Source organism: Excalfactoria chinensis, chromosome 1 (genome assembly GCF_039878825.1).
Source record: "Excalfactoria chinensis isolate bCotChi1 chromosome 1, bCotChi1.hap2, whole genome shotgun sequence".
Taxonomy (NCBI): Eukaryota; Metazoa; Chordata; class Aves; order Galliformes; family Phasianidae; genus Excalfactoria; species Excalfactoria chinensis.
The window spans coordinates 123658485-123678897 of record NC_092825.1 but is presented as its reverse complement, the minus strand read 5'-3'; the positions used below and the strand labels follow the sequence as shown (position 1 = coordinate 123678897).

General features: G+C 38.1%; 1 protein-coding gene across 1 annotated transcript in view; it reads right to left on the bottom strand.

Annotated features, from left to right (window-relative positions):
* Positions 1–206: 206 nt before the first annotated feature.
* The window catches only part of OCA2 (OCA2 melanosomal transmembrane protein), a 149422-nt gene continuing 129215 nt past the window's right edge, over positions 207–20413 (bottom strand). The window contains exon 23 of the mRNA XM_072352357.1: positions 207–294. Coding sequence (XP_072208458.1) covers positions 207–294 — 88 coding nt within the window. The remainder of the gene's footprint in view (positions 295–20413) is intronic.

Here is a 20413-nt window from a genome sequence, read left to right as displayed (position 1 = left end):
TTACATAATTATACATATAGATGCTTTAATTTGGAATGTCCTGTTCTGCAAATTCTTCACAGAACAGAAGGTTTGAATGATCATACCTGACACTTACAATCATTTTGGTTGATACCATACGTGGGAGTTTCACACACCTTTCTCCTTTTATGTATATTCTTAGTGTTTTGTTATACAAACCAAATGAGTCTTGAAAGTATAAATTATTATGAATTCCAACCTAATACAACATGAGCAACAAGAAGATAGCACATCCCGATGGTACAGGAAACAATCATCATGGGGAAACCCAACCTGAAACAATAAAAGAAAGATTATTAATATTATAGTAGTGCCAAAAGCATGGATATATTGTGAGCTTATGACAGGGAGTTTAATACTCAACCTTACTTTTCTATTTCAATTTCAACTTACTTTATCTCGCAGATAAAATGACAATTCTTAGAAGTTATGCAACATTGGGATAGATCATGCAGTATCACCTCAGCTTAGATGAGCAACCCAGGAAATCTACTAGGGTAGAAATTCCAATTTCTAACTTAATCCATAGCTCAAACTCCTTAAACTGTTTCCATTCTGAGCCACAGTCACCTAATGATAGCATTTCTTTTCTGTACTTCTCATTTAGTTTTGAATCAAGAGCTGAACATTAACGAATTGTTGGAAATAAACCCCCGGCAGCTGAAAAGCACTAAAGCTGTGCTGTTCTGTTAAAAACAGCTCTTTGCTTTACATCACAGACTAAGCTTTTCAGACCACGCCCATTATGTTTTACAGATTTATTTAGATTGACAAACACAGGCAGCAGAGATGGACAACTAGAAAGGATGTTATGGGGTTTGCTGATTCTTACTCTGCTAGATTTTCAGAGTTGTGGAAGACTCTGAAAAGAAAAAAGGGAATGAGTTTTCTGAAACTTAAAAAATGTTGCTTTGTGGCACTGAAGGACTATGAAGAACCACTGCTGTGATCACACCAATTTGTTTTATGTTACTAAAACCATAACGAGAGCTTTGGTGAGAAATGATCATGTGACAAATGAGACGCCTTTTGTAATTTCTTTTGTCGAGTCCAGCCAAGATTTTCCATAAACCTCTTCAAAGCATGGTAGTGTTCTCTGAAGTGCAGCCTTTGATTTATTCTTTCTTAAAGTAAGACCTACTTATTACGTATGGGTATATTAGTTGTGCTTTTGCTTGCTAGGAGCCTTTGAGAAGGTTTCAAGAGCCCATTTATTGATGACAGGAGGATACCATTTTCTAAGCTTGAGTGCATGAATAACACCTTATTTTAGGTAAGTACAGCTAAAAGAGACCACTTGGGACATTTATTCTCTCCAACACTTCCTCAATGTAGGAGAAAATTACATAAAATGAAAATTAAATACCTTAGTGTCTCACTGTAGTCTACCCCCTTCTACCTCCTCCTACCTGCAGCTGCAAAGTTGCTCTAAACCTTCTGATATTCAAGAGTCAGATTTACTTTACGGCTGTTTTGCTGAAAAACTGACTGAAGAAGGCACAGATGTGATCATCAGAACAAAGGAACTCATTCTCACAGGTTTAAGTTACTGATACGGAATTCATCTCAGGAACCGAGGTCACACCCTACCCCCAACCAGATGCACAAAAATCAGTCCTAACCTGCAAAGCTGACTTAACTGTAAAGCTGACTTAACAATTAGGAAACCAGTACAATCCAAATGTTCTGAAGCAAATGTTGGAATTACTTAGTGAAGAACAAGCTTTCCCACAACGCTAGCTAAACAACGCTAAAAAAAAAGGGAAACACTATCTGGGTTGAAAATGTTTAAGGGACAAGACTGACAGGGCTAACAGATCATCTCATTTCTGACTCCCTGACATCCCCTGAAAAGACAGTCAGTGGTCTGTGTCAATGAACATGCATTTCCTGTCCCAGAAGGACAGTTCCAATGCCCAGCTCAAGTAGTTTTCTCCTCCATTTCTCTGGGATTTAGGACCTGGCGTGTCTCCTGACATTCTGGTAACAGGCATTATTTTTTGTATTCTAGCTTCAAAAGCATTAATGTTAAGCTCATCTGTGGAATTGGGAAAGCAGAAAGGGAGAGAAAGAGAGAGAAGAGCTGGGTGTGTTCAAGTGGTCAAAGCAGTGAACAATTGTTAAAAAGGCTCACTGGATTTTCACAGCATTCAAATATTTCCTCAGAAGTCTTAAATGTATTTGGAAGTGCTCATTTCTTTATTCACTTTTTTTTTTTTTTTTTTTTTTTTTTTTTCCAGATGAGTATGTGTAGCTATGCGGCAAGTATTCTTTTAAAGTTTGGCTATTTAGATCCTTGCTTTTGAGTGACTTTACTTTGGGGAAAAAAAAAAGTCATTATTCAGTTCTTTATCGTTTTTATTCAGTACTGACTGAACTATGATCAAGCTGGTAATACTGCAAAACAGAAGAGACAGAGCTATTTGCATTGGAATTATTTTAGGAAAATAAATAAATAAATAAATAAATAAATGTATTTGATGGCTAACCAATGGGACTGAATCTTTCCTCACTCATCTGAGCATAATGAGTTTGATTTCCAGCCCTCTCTAATCTCACTTACATAACAATGTTCAAATAGGGAAGGAAAAAAAAAAAAAAAAAAAAAAAAAGATAGCAATGGGTGTAGGAATAAAATAGCATGGCTATAAAATTGTCCTACATCCTTCAGTATATTACACAAATGTTCCCTGCAGCTGAATCCACATGACAGGCTGGTGAAGTGGAGGCCACTACAACTCTCACAAGAAAACAGGTTGTTATTTGACAGAAAACAGAATTTTATTGACCTTACAGTTACAAGCAAAGAACTGGTACTGAGAAAAGTGAGGATAGCACAGATCTTAATCTGTGCTAATACAACCTAACAAGCCTCCTCGGGGAACACACATCAACTCAGCATTGAATAGCAACATAATGGCTTTGTGAAGACTTGTGAGGGGAGATAAGAATCCAAAGAGATTTAACAATTTCTCAACCATTAAAAAGAGAAGAGAAAGAGACCTAGCATGAAGGATGTCCATACAAGAAAATGGATGGATTACAGTGAGAGCCAAACTCGCCGCTGGAGTCACACACAGCCTGAGGTACGTCACCTCATTTAGCATGGATGGTTGCATAGAGCCCAGATATGAAACTATTACTCTCACGGCATGGACAATTTCCTCTCAACTTGAAGCCTGAATCTCAGGACCACTAGCCTGAGCACAAATTAAATTGGATCAAATTCTATGTGGAATTTGTGCCAGAGAGAGAAGAGATGAAGCTCACTCCATGAATATTAGTTACTGCAGAGATAACCAATTACACGTGTCGGATCAGTACCCAGTTGTGCTATTGCTCTACCTCAAGAGAAGACACAGCTCCTGTCTCAGGCTACATAGAACATAATGTTTAGGTACCTACATTTTCTGTAGTTACATCAAATGTAAGAACATTTTAAACAACGTAAAATTTAGTTTCCACCAATGGTCATTTTCAGCATTCACCTTGAAGTGATAAAGCAACACACCAGCTATTGTTTCTGCCCAGGAGAAATGATCAGTAAGGCTTAGCAGTCCTAATATCTCCTTCTCAACTAATACTTCATGTTAGTAAGAAACACTAATCAGCATCTTCATCATGAAAATACATTTTTACTTTTTAAAGGTAGCACATCTGGTGTGACATTTCTATTCACCAGCTAAGGGAAGAGGGCAGACACATCCTGCACTGGACACCTTTTCATCCCTTGTGGCCACTGCAGTCAAGGAGATACACAGGCCCTGAAAGGTACAAAAGGTACCCTGACTCTCTGTAGCCAGTTCTGGGAAAATGTATTGACTTTTCACTGCTGCAGAGAGGAAGGGATGGACCTAGCCTTTCCCCCACTTCCTCCTCCTTCTCCTCCTACCAGAATTTTACATGCAAACCTGCAATCTAAACAAAATCACTCTGCTAAAATATACACAAGCAGATGTTAGTTCAGTGTGAGACACTAGAAACGTTTCAAGCAGCAAAAGCACCCAAAAGACCTGGGTATTTTGTCTTGGACAAAGTTTTGCTTATTAATAACTTTAGTTATCCAGTAGTGAAAAGCCTGCAAATCACCCCAGTGAAGGAGAGATGTCAGACTCTGTGGAGAGCAGAATGTTCTTTTCTTGACAAATTAAAATGAGAATTCAGAATGTACAAGGAGAAACTCTGTAAAGAAAAGTGTGAAGTATGTATTAGGAGAAATCAAACACAGGCACAAAAACCAGCAAGGAAAGTGAAGCTTTTTCATGGTAATGATCTAGTTATTTTTGATCCAGCCTCACTGCAGGATTTCTGGCCCTGTACTCAGAATAAAAGGAAACTGGTTATAATTTATAATTAGTATCCACAGAAGTGAATGTTACAGCTTTCTTAGGTTAGAAGTTCATCCAACATAGTTTCTAAATAACAACAGAGAAGCCTTTGGGGGAAAAGTTGCATTTTCCTGGACAAGCTGATCTCTTCCTATACCATACAGCTCTAGTTTGTGGTGCTTTGTAAGCCAGAGGGACCTAGGATGTACAAAACTAAAGTTCACTGTCCTGTACGGCCTAATTTGGGGCATGACATATGAAGCACTCTTACCCACAAAAACCTCTACTGCAGGCACTGCAGCCCTGACAGATCTAATTACAGACACAGCTAACAACTTACACAGTCTGTACATCCTCTGATGTACCAGAGCAAAACCATGTCTGCAAGGAAATGGGGAACATTCAGACATTCCTGATTGGGAAAGCAGAAGTAGAAATCTCCTAGGACCAAACATTTGGCAGTGAAAGAATTCTGGAGGCAGCCAGCAGTGTTAAAGCTAACATTCTCACCCACCTACTTGCTCCCTTTATTCAACAAAGTACTGTGCACCTGAAACTTGCCATGACATCTGAAAGTATTTCGCTAAGAACAAATGATGGATAATTCTCATAATTCTTGGAAATTCTCTACTCATATGTAATGCCTTGTCCTGGAAGTTTGCTAACCATAAGCTCATTTTTGAAAGCACATATACATCTATAAATGTGACCCCAAAAATGATACTCAAATATGGGTATACTGAGAAGATATATAAGGTTATTTCCAAGTGACAGGGAATTTACATCTATTAATGAAGTTTCACAATGTCATTTGCAAAGTAACTTGCATTTCTTGTCTGACTAGGAATTCCACTAGGAATTCTGCTCTTTGTTAATTTCTCTGTTTTTATCATATCTGTGGTCACTTACTGTCATCTTATTTCTCCTCTCCCTTTCCTGCAGTGCAGACTGCCTTATGTACTTCCTGTCAATTTGGTTGTGTCAACCGTTCCATTATTCCAAGTCTTTGACATACTCATTCACTCCACTTGAAAGGAAAGTATCACCTTTACTATTATTTTCTGTGCTTTAATATATATATATATATATACACATTTATTTATTTATTTATTTATTTTTTATATGCCCATGACCCCTTCAAATCTGACACCTGTTGTAGCTCAGAAAACAGGTGGCTAAAACAGCCAGTGAGCATTAATGCGACATTAAATTGCTATGAAATTTACATAGTCTAGAATTACATAAAAATTACAGTGTTCTTACCTAGTAGTTACCACACACAGGTGTTACTGTGTAATTGAAATCACAGAACAAAGCCTATAATCCCATTTTCTTCTGATTGCTAAAATTATTATAATTTCTTGTTATATTTTATCTGTTTTGAGTCTGCGGCAAGATTTTCCATAGAGTCACTGAAAGAAGTTAAACTGAAATAAGGAAATTCAAATCCCAAATAAGAAAACGTTTAGGTGTGAAGTTTTGCCTCTGACAGTCTAGAAGATCTAGAAACATTTGCTCTTAGGTGTAGGATAAGTATTAGTTCTTTCTTTCTTGAAGCTTCTGATTACCTAAATTAAAAGCTGCATTAGTTGAAAAAATAATAATAATAATAATAAAATAAAAATAAAATAAAATAAAATAAAAAAAAATAAAAATTAATTGGTTTGTCAGCTCTACCTGGAAGATTCAAATCACTATTAATAGAATATTTGTTGCAGAATCTGTTCAGGTCTCTCTGTGCTACAAATGGGATAAAATACAGGGTTGTTAGAACAAGAGACTCTGGTAACTGTCATAAGGCTATTCATAAATAGAAAGCTAGCAATCCCTCTGAAATATAACAGAATAAAATATAAAACATGTTAATTCTAGTTAAATAAATAAATGTTTTATTGAATATTAAAAAAAAAAAAAAAAAAAAAAAAAAAAAAAAAAGGAGAGAGAGACATTAGCTATTAAATGTCAACAGCATCTAGATTTTCTATTTGAACCAAACAAAAAGCTCCAATAGGAGCTGGTGAAACTCTGTAAACACCTAGGAAAGAATATATGCTCCAAGACAGAAACAAACCTGAAAACACAGAACTAGCAGTGACATTTTACAAGGGGAGAGCAACATCTCCTCGTAAAACTGCACAGGTTAATTTTCAAATTTTCTTGTTTTTCTAACATTCCTCTAGATTAACAAATACAATTTAGTGTGTGTGCGTGAAGTGCTCAAAATTTCATATCTAGGAGATATCAGGAACTTTTAACACTGATCATTAAAGACTTAACGCCCAATAGAAATACTGCACAATTAAAAGAGAAAAAAATGACTTTGGACAAGGTCATTGATAACACAATATATAAAGGAAGCTGGACTCAGACATATGTGCATGTTGAGATTGATTTTACTAATCCACGGAGCACACGTAACCTGGTTACTTTGCTCTATAAATCAGGCCTTAAAAGAATTATATTACAGAAAGAAGCATATGCAAGCCAAAGTCTGGAAAATCTCTTAACTTTAAATCACTTGTTTAAGAATAGGAATAGTCCCATTACTAATTTAGGGAACATAAATAAGTGCTGTACTGGATTAGGAGTAAAATTAGTAAATCAAGTGATCCCCACTCCACAGGAGCACACTCTCCTCTGGAAGAAATCCAAAAGCCTACATAATAGTAGGATGGTCTGGATTCTCAGGTTTGTTCAACTTTGTAGCACCGATGCATGTTCTGTCTTTTCTCCGCTGATGTGCCCTATGGCATGAAACACTTCTCAGTGACCCCAGTAGAAAAGCTGCAGCTTCAAGTAAAAGTTTACTAACTCTTATTGTGATACAATTACCCAAAGCAACTAGAAAGATTTTCCCAAGTTTACTACAGCTTGCTTTCTACTTGACTATCAATATCCAGGCCAAACCAATCACATTTAAACACTTCAAGCATTTCCTCAAGAAGACTTGCATTAGTTTCCTGACAAGATAAGGGCCAGATCACAGAGAGCAGAAGAAACTCCTGCATTGAGGAGGACCAATTGACATTTTCCTTTAGTAAGGAAGGAAATTATACCAGTAATTACTTAAAAGAAAATACAAGGTGATCATGACAGCCTAACACATCCAATTTATGCAGCTGAAATTCTTTATCAAATACTAGTCTAATTTTACATGAAGTAGGCTGCTATTTCCTTTGTGTCCAGAAGAAAGCACATTGGAACATGTTGGCATGCAGAGGGGCTGATCAATCTATGCTTTTGTAAAGAGAAAGAAGCCTTTTCAAAATCAAGACTGTGACCACCAGACTTCATTAACACAGGGAAACTTTAGATTCTGACCTCCATTACCATTAAAGCTTTAAAAAAATAATTAGAGTAGTTGAGTTTCAGTGTTGCTAGATCTCCCGAGCCATTAAAAATAAATAAATAAATAAAGAATAAAAGAAAGGAAAGAAAAAACCTACGGTTTTGCTTTGCTCTTTAAAAAAATGGGCAAGAACTTTTGTGTGCTATTAACTTCAACAATATCTCTGTATAATTTTGAGCATCAGTATAATATCACAATGTCAAGAAATAATGGATATCCTGAGAAAACAGATGTTGCCAGTACAACATGACTTAGGCTTCACTAGTAGCTTCTCAATTTACAGTAATTTAACTGTATAGAGTAGAATTATTTGGACATTATTTTCCTTTTTTTAATTCACATTTTTCCATTCAATGATAATATTAGTTTAATTCACAGCTGTTCTACCTTGTTTTACCACAGAAAGCAGAAGAAAGATACAGCAGCATAAAACTAAAAACATGTGCAATTACTGTGTTAGTCATTGTATTCTTTATCATACATAAGACCTGTATCATACAAATGTCCTTCAAGCATTTTTGCTAGACATCTTTGCACATAAGCACCTTTCCTGAAGTTTTAATACAGCTAAAATCTACATAACTCTTTAAAACCTAAATTGATTTGTACCTACTACTATATCAATAATTCTATTTGTACATTCCATAAAGAGAGTGTATTTACTCTTTTTCATCAATAGATGCCCTCAAAAAAACAAAAACAAACAAACAAACAAAAAAGTAAACAAAGATTTCCAGTGCAAGCTGTCAAAACTATGGAAGTTTACATTCAAAGTAATAACTCCATTCCTGCCCAGGTAGTGTTATTATGACTATGTATGATGATTGATATTATATGATGCATCTTGATAAAAAACAGTACGCCATTGACTGGGTTTGTGAGGAGGTTTTTACATTTTTACAATATAACATACTTGCTCTTGTTTCTTGTTTCTAAACTGGGCTCCAAAGAGATCAAACTATTTTTACTGGCCACAAAGACGCAGCTAGACAAATGTCTACCATTACACTAAACTGAGCTGAAGAAAATTTGTCAAATTTCAATTTGCACACATTCTTGAAAATTCTGCCATTACTTTTTGTTTTAATCGCTTCAGCTCACATGATTTCATGGCTCATCGATGCTGAAATTAAATAGAATAATTGCCAATAACGTTTGAGTCCCCAAATAGTCCCTAAAGATCCATATACAGGTGGTTTAAATTGAAATGTCCTATATGCAGACAAGTCTTTTTATTCCTTAAGTGTAAGGGGAACATATTCTAAATAGACAGACTACTTCCCTTCCTGCTCGCTAAGTACTACAACACAAGATAAACTGTGGTGTAAAGATTTATGATGATCTGTCAGTAACTTCTTGAATTTATCACAGCTTCACATCACCCTCAGGTGTAACATCATCTTTTAGAAATGCAGTTTTTCTCTGCATCTGCCAGAGAGACCCCAAAACAACTTTGGTCTTTAATTCGTTGCTTTTGACTTCGGTATGAAAGCTTCATGTCATTCTAAAGCCTATGGAATATAATTATATGAAATTGACTCCGCTCATTACAAAACCCATACTTATTCCTCTATGATGAATCTACCCAGTGAAGCATAGCTGTAAGTTTGAACACAAGAAGATTAATATCATCAGGCAAGTAGAAGAGAAAAATCAATGAAGTACTTCTATGACAGTACCTTAAGAGACTTGGATACTGATTATAGTATGAGTAGAAAACCTTTCTGTTGCTGGTAGTGAATTGTTTTCATGATTTGTTTGAATGGTTCTGATACAAACATTCAGCTAACAAAATGGACTAATACAAATCAAGTGGGATTTACAGTGCAAAAAATGAGTCTCTGTGTTTTTTGAAAAATTCAACAGAACAGAAAATCACTTTGACAGTTATATGCTTCTGAGAAAGTAAATAAGAGGCTTACCCAAATTTTTTCTGGAATAACTTTCTATATTCGGAACTACTACAAGCATTTCTCACAAAACAAAGTATTTTGTCTATTATTGAAATAGTATACCAACCACAAGATGTATGAATTACTTTATTTTTCTACACAGATCAAACTAAAGATAATAGTTATGACAGAACATTACGTGATTTTATTAACCACAGGTCTAAGTTTAAGTATACTAGCAACCTAAATCTAAGCAAAGCAAATCCTTGTTCTAAGTCTACCTGTTACTCAGCAAGTTAAACTTCCTTTGTACAAAGGAGTAGACAAATACAAACTCTGTAGATATATCCTCTCAAACTATAAAAAATATATATCAACAGCTTTTCTGAGATAGAAAAGGATATTTAAGAAAAAGACAAGATAGAAAAAGCATAGTGTAGAGGGGCAGATAAGTATCACTAGTGGGATGTTTTAACATGATGCAGCTAAATGCACCCCATTCTACTTTATTTATTTGTTCCATTTTCATTTAGGCAGCTGGTACAATCAAATGCATTGCATACACATGATTCTGAACCACTCCTAAGTCCCACTACGGAATCATGTTACTATCTAAAATATCAGGATCATTGTTTCAGATATTTTTAGAACATTTTTCTTTTTGGTTCATTTATCCAAATTTGGACTTTTCTGCCAATAGACTTTTGAATTTCCTGCATTAGAAACAAATGCTATCATAATGTATTTTTATGCACTTTAGCCACACCATTATTGAACAAAATCTGAAGTAAAAGCTTGGCATTAATATCCCTAGAGTGCTGAAGATAGAATATGAATATTTCTTGACTGGATGAAATAATTTAGTTGTTGTTTTTTTTCCTTGAAAAGTCTATTCTTTAAACTGTTTTCCTACTGCTATGTAAGCTATTTACATAGATAACACTTAGTTCTGAATCTCTATCCTTTTTTGTCTAGCATTCAGTACCAGCAAGTGGAAAGACAGTAATACATACACACACCAAAAAAAAAAAAAGGAAAAAAATTTAATTCTATTTTGCAGCACATTACAGATTACAACAAGTGAAAAGGAAAAAAAGAATCATAAAAACCTAAGACAACAAACAAATCAGAATTCTTTCCAAATTGACTTAGTATGATTTCTTCACTAGATTCTTCAAAGCACATAGAATCAAATGAATCCACAGCAACAACAACAAAAGAAATTACTAAAAAGCTACAAAACCTTATCTGTTTTTCAGGAATTGGTTTTCCATATTTTCCCAAAAAGTAGGTCTCAGTCACTATCAGTTTAAAGTTATATTATTAAATAACTACTGACATTTTAGCCTCTCTAAGTAATATAGATGAGCATAAATCTTCAGTGTTTATATTTAAGTAACCTCTTCCACTGAAGCTGAACAACTGCAAGTGTTGACCAGGAAGTTATTCTTCAAGCGATAAACAAATCTAATGTCATTTAGATTAATGTACGCCTTGTTCAATGCCCCTGACTGTGGCTTAGTAATAATTTTAGGTTACCAAAAATGAATACTAAGTTAAAGTAATAGAAAACCAAAAAATATAGTTAATACAACCACATCTTTTATGCAAGAAACAATGGCTTTCACTAGAAAATAAAGCTGTATTTACTATCTTAAGAATAATAAATATACAATACAACTACTTTGAGTAGTGCTTGTTTAAGATGCATTATAGTGAAGATAATGCAAATATTACATCTTCCTTTCTTCTGATCATCTTGCTATACACAAGAGGAGACTGATCTCCTATTTAGTAACAGAGGGAAGCCCATCTTATTTCTGTTAAAATATAAGGTTATCTGAAAAAAATGAAATATCTCATGTGATTTGAAATATCTCGTATGATTCTGATGTAATTCTGAATTTCTGTATGATTCTTTTGTCAAGCAAACATGAAACAAGGGTAAAGTAAGTTTAAGCTGAAGTGAATTAACATGATCTCAAGAAGGTATATAATATAGTCAGAGTTTATAGGCAAATATAAGTAACCTACAGACTGCCACTTTCCTCTGGATTTCCAAGTCTTTGTGTCCCTTTCCACCACTTAAGTGACCTTTGTGTTTGGAACTCATATAAATCATTTTGTAAAGCAATATTGAAAGATACAAGATTTCTCTAAGCAAATATTTTCAATACAGCACTTCCTTATTAATTCTGTTGATGACCAAAGAACTCTATTTATGTACATAGTCACTTTATAATTTTTATATTCTCTGAATAAGTCTCTAATTCAGTAATGATACTGTATAATCAAATTTAGCATATTATAATTAACTGTACACTTGGCACTTGATGTAATAACTATGTGAAAGTGCAAAAACTAGTGACTCTTTGGATAAAAAAAACTATTTATACCAGCACACATGACATATGAGAATTCAGATACACCTTGCTCCATACCAAAAACTATACACAAATTTTATGGAATAAAACCAAGAAATTGTCTCAAGACAGTTTGGCTTTGTGTCTCTCTGAATCTAATGACAAAATGTATTAAAATGAGCATTTATTTCACTAATAGTTCATATTAGGTTGAATTTGTTTCCTTCTCCAACTCCCCTTTTCCACTAATTCACTTATCTTCAGTTTAAGACAGTTTTCAGTCCAGTCTCAAAACCATGCACAGTGCTCTCACTTTAGGGCATAGTAGGGTGACTGATCAGCTACTTGTTTCTTTAAAATCCAAGGGTGCAAGCAATCAATTTATGCTTAACTCTAATGAACTATAAGCAGATGAACAAAACACTCTAGCCAAACCATCTTACTCCTATTACTACAACATCTGTTCCTTCATATAGAAGTTCTTGGCTGCAGTCCCTCCTCATTAATCATTCTGCATCTTGCTGAATTTGAGTGCTGCCTCTGTTTTTCATTACCCAATATGTTTGTTTTCTCTATTGATCCTATCTCTAAACTGTACACCCTTTCATGCCTTTAACCACAGTTATCCTTGAAAAGCTAATATGTGGTAACAAATGTGGGACACATTTGTACAATCTGAGCTACTGATCTTTCTAGATCACTGTTTGTTTGCCTTTCATTAAATTTTTATATTAGGATAAAATGAATTAGCCTCCAAAACTCATTTCTCTCTACTGAATCTTATAAAAGCCAGGAACAATTAGTTGAAATAAAGACCTCAGTACTGGAGAATGGAAGGATGAGGCGAGATCAGCCTCATCCTTACTGACAATCAAGTCTGTGAACACTGGGAAGTAATAAAGCCTAATTTTCTATCAATTTGTGTCTTTGACTGACTTTCTGTCTAAGAAGTGGAAAGCTCCAAGTGAAGCTTTCTTCTGTAACTTAAAATGATGTTGATCAGCATGTTTTTTCAGTGTGTAAACTGTGGGCTCTGACTGAACTTTCTCTTAGGGGAATGCTAATAAAGTTTATTTACCTCTTCCCAGAAACCAACTTTGATGACATTCAGGGCTGTTAATTATACTTTAGAAATTAAGCCCCCTTTCCCCACAGTCCTCTCCCCTGTCAAATTTGTTTGAAGTTGATAAGCATATTCAGAAGTTACTATGTGGGAGACACACAGACACATTCACAGCAGTATGGTTACACAGGAAAGAATATGAAAAGTTAGGGTATGATGAAAAGAAAGGAACAAAAGGTTTTTCAAATGCTTTCATTTTTATTTTTATTTTTATAAGAAATACTTGTAATAAGTAGCTAACCGATCATGAGATGTGCCAGTAGGTTTCTATGATATAACTCAAGAATGGTTAGAGAATCTACCTTTAGATGTGAATATATCACATAGTTTCTAGTCTCCAACTTACCAGAATGCTTACAGACACGGAAACATAATGGTGAAGAGAAAGAATCATGAAGTTAAAAGTCAGCATGAATTAGAAGGCATTTTTATTTGAAATTTCAAGCAATCCCTAAGGATTAAGTTAAACATAAAGTCTAAAACAGTAGTTAAGCTATTAAAAAAAAGAAAAAAAAAAAAGAAAAATGATTACAAATCAGCTGCAAATTTCAAAGCAGTTGACACTCCCACAAAATACAGCAAAGAATTTAATAATAGAAAAGTGAAATTTCATTTACCAGAATTTTGTAAAGTACTGTATGAATTAATGAGCAACCTCTAATGAAATCCAAATATGAGGTACTCTGAGGTACTACTGAGGCATATACCTGAAGAACATGAATATGTTGCCAGAGAACGGGATAGTTTGTCATTATTACTCCAAGGGACAGTACTTCTTCATGCAGTTTGTATTCAGAAGTCACACATTCTAAACACTGAACACTACTCAGAAATCCCACAGATCCCAAATTCAATATTCCAGCAGTGTATCTCATCTATGAAAAGGCTAAGTATTCTTACAATGAAGAATAATATCTGCCAAACAAACAAACAAACTGCTTCTATGCCTTGGTTGAAGTCATTAAAATAAGAAAAATGTATTTTTAGTTTTTTCTCCAAATGCAGCTACATCATTAGTTTGCACCAAACATAGCATGCCTTGGTAGTTAAAATGGAAATAATCTTGCACCAGTGTCACTGAAGTAATTTATTTAATGATAAGCTTCAGTATGTATTTAGTATTTCAAATTCTTCTGTGCATTGGCACACTAATTGCTAGGACTTCAGAATATACACTGACTAAATACACTTTGTGTCCAAAGAATACATTCACTAGATTTTCTGTATAATATTCAAAACACGATAATCTTAGAAGTCATTTAAGTGAGGAGAAGTTGTACAATGCCAGAAAACAAAAATCAGTGTAAATATACAAAGAGACTGCAGATTTTGAATGTTTGGATAAAACTTTTTCTTGACATCCATGGACATGCATCTTTGGCAGGGAAAGGAAATTTACCCTGTAAGCCAAAAAGCCTTGCAAGGGCAGTGTGGATGATAAGTATTACTTGCTTCCTATTTCCCTTTGTAAAGAGCATAAATTTTGTGCATTATTCACAGCATTTGGTGGTGTCAGCTCTACATTCTAATGCAAATCATGTAGCCCTCCTTTATGCTAGTAAATATAAGTGTTTCTAAAAATAAGATTTTCCTCAGCTAAGCTATAATTGTAAACTACTAGAGTCAAATACAGATTTAATTTCAGGCATCAGCTTGACCCTCAACCTGTTTCCTTTTTCCCTTTCCATCAGAGACATAAACTTTACAAATACTTCATATAACTAATGCATTTTATTCTACTGCCAAGAAAATAACTCTCATCAAAGCACATTCTACCACCTTATTATGAGAAGCCAGAAACAATGTTTCTTGCTTGTTCTCTCATTCCTTCTTCTTGACTTCGATGCCTGTACTATTCCAGGTTTGGATGTTGATGAGAGCTTCATCCAGCTCTCCTCTCATCTCTCTTCTTAGGTGCTTTAAAGGGTCGTTCATAGTATTGTCTCATGCTAAGGAGATGCTGTCCTTGATCCTCTTTTTCCTCTTTCATTGCCTTTCATCTCCAATGAATTTTGCCAGACTACATACAACTCAGCAGCATTTCTTGTGCTAAAAATTCATTGATCTCAATCCTTCTGATTAAACTGTAATTTTTTTCAAATTAGTTTAGTGCAGTCCTCTGCCAGGGAGTTATTGATCTCTGGTGAGGAGTTTACTCTCAATAGTACTTCAGCACAGTCCTCATTTTTTTCCCTGTGAATCTTCTTCTTCATTTCCTTTCTTCATAACACTTTAGTTGTACACTTTACCATCACCTACCATTTTGGTTTGGATTCCCATCTCTCTTCTCACATCCAACCTACTCCTAAAACTCTGTATAAGTAACTATTTGCATAACTAAAATGCTCATTTAGGGCTCTCTCAAGTCAGTTTCTCCATGTCCTATCCTCTGGCCTCCAAAAATATGAAGGAATAGAAGAAACAGTTCAGTGATTTCTAGATCCACTTTACATATTCCCAATAGTTTTCTTTTGCATAAAGCAGAAGCTCTTTCAGTTTTCATAGACTATCAAGGCCTACTCCTCCTCTTTAATTATCTGCTTATTAACAGCAAAATGTTTCTAGCTATATCCTGGTGTCAGTCCTTATCGTCATCGGTCATATTTTTTATTTATTACTCCTCCAGTCCTCCCCAGCATTGGTAGGAATCCTCTACAATTTGCTGCAAGGTTACCGTACTAGCATGCCTCATTCCATTTTGCCCTGACACAGTGCCATTACTTACCTACAGTAAGTAGGGTTTTCTTAGGTAAGATAGGTAAGTCTTATAATCTAGGGAACTGAAACTCCCTTACATTAATTTATATACTTGCATCTTCTTTTGGAATGCATTTTTGCCCAAATTACAATAAACAAAAATAGAATAAGGAAAAAAAAAAAAAAAAAAAAAAAAAAACCAAGAAAGAAAGAAAGAAAAAAGAAAAGGTAGTATCAGCAACCAAGAAGTACAAGAATAACCGAGTTATTTCTGTCACAAACCTAGACAAATGCCTTGATAGTAATTTAATGTTTCCTAATCAGACTTGTAAACATCTGTCAGTAAGGCTCAGCTCTACCTGGCAGAAGGCAATTTCTTGCATTACATTTCTTGTATTGCCTCCTGGGTCATGTCACAGAATCACAGAATCACAGAATCACAGAATTATAGGGGTTGGAAGGGACCTCTAGAGATCATCGAGTCCAACTCCCCTGCCAAAGCAGGCTCCCTACACCACGTCGCACAGGTAGGCGTCCAGGCGTGTCTTGAATATCTCCAGAGAAGGAGACTCCACCACCTCCCTGGGCAGCCTGTTCCAGTGCTCCGTCACCCTCACCGTAAAGAAGTTCTTGCGCACATTCGTGCGGAACTTCCTATGCTGGAGTTTCAGCCCGTTGCCCCTAGTCCTGTCCCCACGCACTACTGAAAAGAGACCAGCCTCGCCACTATAGCTCCCACACCTCAGGTATTTATAAACCTGGATCAAGTCCCCTCTCAGCCTTCTTTTCTCAAGGCTAAACAGACCCAGTTCCCTAAGTCTCTCCTCGTAGGGGAGATGGTCCAGGCCCTTCACCATCTTTGTGGCCCTCCGCTGGACTCTTTCCAAGAGATCCCTGTCTTTTTTGTACTGGGGAGCCCAGAACTGGACACAGTATTCCAGATGAGGCCTCACCAGGGCAGAGAAGAGGGGGAGGATCACCTCCCTTGACCTGCTGGCTACGCTCTTTTTAATGCACCCCAGAATGCCATTGGCCTTTTTGGCTACAAGGGCACACTGCTGGCTCATGGCCAACCTGTCGTCCACCAGGACGCCCAGGTCCCTCTCAGCAGAGCTCCTTTCCAGCAGGTCTTCCCCCAACCTGTACTGGTGTATGCAATTATTTCTACCGAGATGCAAGACTCTACACTTGCTTATGTTAAACCTCATCCGGTTTCTTACTGCCCAGCTCTCCAGCCTGTCCAGGTCTCTCTGAATGGCCGCACAGCCTTCAGGCGTGTCAGCCAATCCTCCCAGCTTCGTGTCATCAGCAAACTTGCTGAGGGTGGCCACTATCCCCTCATCAAGGTCGTTGATGAAGATGTTGAACAAGACTGGACCCAGCACAGACCCCTGGGGGACACCACTAGTCACAGGCCTCCAGCCAGACACCGCACCGCCAACGACAACCCTCTGCACTCTGACAGTCAGCCAATTCTCGATCCACTTCACCGTCCACTCATCTATCCCATACTTCCTCAGCTTTGTTATAAGGATGTCATGGGGGACCGTATCAAAAGCCTTACTGAAATCAAGGTAGACTACATCTACCGCTCTCCCCCCGTCCACCCAGCTAGTGACATCTTCATAAAAGGCCACCAGGTTGGTCGAGCACGACCTCCCCTTGGTGAACCCATGCTGAGTACTCCTGATAACCTCCTTTTCTCCCAGTTGTCTGGAGATGGCATCCAGCACAAGCTGTTCCATCACCTTCCCTGGGACAGAGGTGAGGCTGACTGGCCTATAATTACCCGGGTCATCCTTCTTGCCCTTTTTGAAGACTGGGGTGACATTGGCCATCCTCCAGTCTTCAGGCACCTCCCCAGTTCTCCAAGACCTTTGAAAAATTACAGAGAGCGGCTTAGCAATAACCTCCGCCAGCTCTCTCAGCACCCGCGGGTGCACCCCATCAGGTCCCATGGATTTATGGACATTAATGTTTCCTAAGCACTCACGGACCACCTCTTCCCTGACTAAAGGGAAATCTCCCATTCCCCAGATTCTCTCATCAACCACCGGGGACTGGGATTCCTGGGGGAGAGCCCTTTCACTAAAGACAGAGGCAAAGAAGGCGTTCAGTATTTCCGCCTTCTCAGCATCCCCCGTTACCAGAACACCCCCCTCACTTAGTATGGGGCCCACATTCTCCCTAGCCTTCCTTTTGCTGTTAACGTACTTAAAAAACCCTTTTTTATTATCCTTTATCTCCTTAGCTAGATTCAGCTCCAGGTGGGCTTTAGCCTTCCTGGTCGCATCTCGGCAGTCCCTGACTACATTCTTATATTGTTCCCAAGTGGCCAGACCCTTTTTCCACATATCGTGTACTTTCTTCTTTCTGCGGAGCTTGCACATGAGTTCCTTACTCATCCACGCAGGTCTCCTGGCACCTTTTCCTGACTTCTTAGTTACAGGGACGCACCGATCCTGAGCCTGGAAGAGGAGCCGTTTGAATGCTAACCAGCTCTCACAGGCCCCCTTGCCTTCTAGCACCCTGGCCCATGGGATGGCCCCAAGTAAGTCCCGGAGGAGATCAAAGTTGGCTCTCCTGAAGTCCAGGGTAGCAATCCTACTTTTTGTTTTGCTTCCTCCGCTCAGGATCTCGAACTCCACCATCTCATGGTCGCTACAACCCAAGTTACCCCCGACTTTTACTTCCTTAACGAGTCCTTCCTTGTTGGTGAGAATAAGGTCCAGCAGCACCCCGCCCCGCGTCGGTACCTCGACCATCTGCATTAGAAAGTTATCTTCAATACACTGCAAGAATTGTCTGGACCGCGCATGCTTGGCCATATTGGTCGTCCAGCAAATATCTGGATAATTGAAATCCCCCAAAAGTACCAACGCCCGGGAGCGTGATGCTACTTCCAGTTGGCTACGGAAGGCCTCATCAACCTCCTCTTCCTGATCAGGAGGCCTGTAGTACACACCCACTACAGTGTCCCCCTTACCAGCCTGGCCCTTGATTCTCACCCACAAGCTCTCGACTGCTACATCACTCTCCCCCAGGTGGAGTTCAATACATTCTAGCTGCTCTCTCACATAAAGAGCAACTCCACCACCCCGCCTTGCTAGCCGATCTTTCCTAAAAAGGACATAGCCCTCCATGACAACATTCCAGTCATGCGAGCTGTCCCACCACGTCTCTGTGATCGCAATGAGATCATAGCCATGCGATTGCACACAAAACTCCAATTCTTCCTGTTTATTCCCCATGCTTCGCGCATTAGTATACAGGCACTTGAGAGAAGGAGCATCTCCCCACCTCTCTCCATGCCTTTGAACCCCTTTGTCAGCACCCAACACGCTCTGCTTTAAGCCTTGAACTGCCACCTCAGACCCAGCGGCCCTCATTTTGTTCCCTTCCCCCTTCGTACCTAGTTTAAACACCTGTCAATTAGTCCTGACAGTTCCTCGGCTAGAACCCTCCTACCCCTTGGAGACAGGCCACTTCCATCTGCAGCTGTCATGCCAGGAGCCGAGTAAATTCTCCCATGATCAAAAAAACCAAAACTCCTATGTCGGCACCAACTCCTTATCCATTTGTTTAAGAGGTGGGTTTTTAGGCCCAACTCAGTATCCCTCCCTGTCACTGAAGGTACAGATGTAATAACCACTTGTACACCTGTACTGTCAACTACCCTCCCCAGTCTCCTGAAGTCATCTTTTATGACCTTCAGGCTTTTCCTACTGACTTCCTCACTGCCAGCCTGAATTATCAGCAGGGGATAGTAGTCAGTAGGCCGGATCAGATTGGGAAGTCTCCCAGCAATGTCCCTGACTCGCGCCCCAGGGAGGCAGCACACTTCTCTGTGTGTAGGGTCGGATCGGCATATAGGGCCTTCTGTTCCTCGCAGAAGGGAGTCACCTATGACAACTACCCTTCTATCCTTCCTCGTGGAGGAAGTCTTGAGGCGTGGGTGTGACCGCTTACCCCGAGGCTCCCTCACAGATGGGCCTGCCTCAACATCCACGCTCACCTCTTCCACGGGTTCCAGGGCCTCAAACCTATTTTGCAGAGGCACCTGGGGAACCGAGCATGGTCGTGGGCAGGGATACCCAGCACGCCTAGCTGGTATTTGTTTCCACCCATGTCACACTTCTGAAACCTCTCATAAACTCTACATGTAGTCCAACAGAATCTTCAATGACAGCGCACCATCTAAACATTTCTGAAGTGCAGACTGACAGATTGGTTTTGCTGGTGTTATTATTTATTTATGATATTAAGACAGCTTGCTTTTGTGGTATGTCATCATAGTAGCAGTAAAAATCTCAACATGGAAAGGGCTAAGTTGCAAATAGAGGTACCACTAGTAGTTAACTGCCAGAAGCTTATATCCAGCACATTCTGCTTTCCAAATGCTTCTGTAGCTAGATTGTGAATACACTGCTACAGATGATTAGAGTCCTGAACGTCTGCGTTGCATTGATTAAATCACCTGTTCTATTTAGCAGTGTGGAATTCAGCTCTTGATTTAGCCACCTAAACTCAGGTGCCTCATGTTTAGCAATCTGTGTGGGTGATGGATGAATTCTTGCTACAGTCTGTAGAGAACAAGACAACACAGCAACTGGAAATTCTGGAACTATCTATCTGATCTT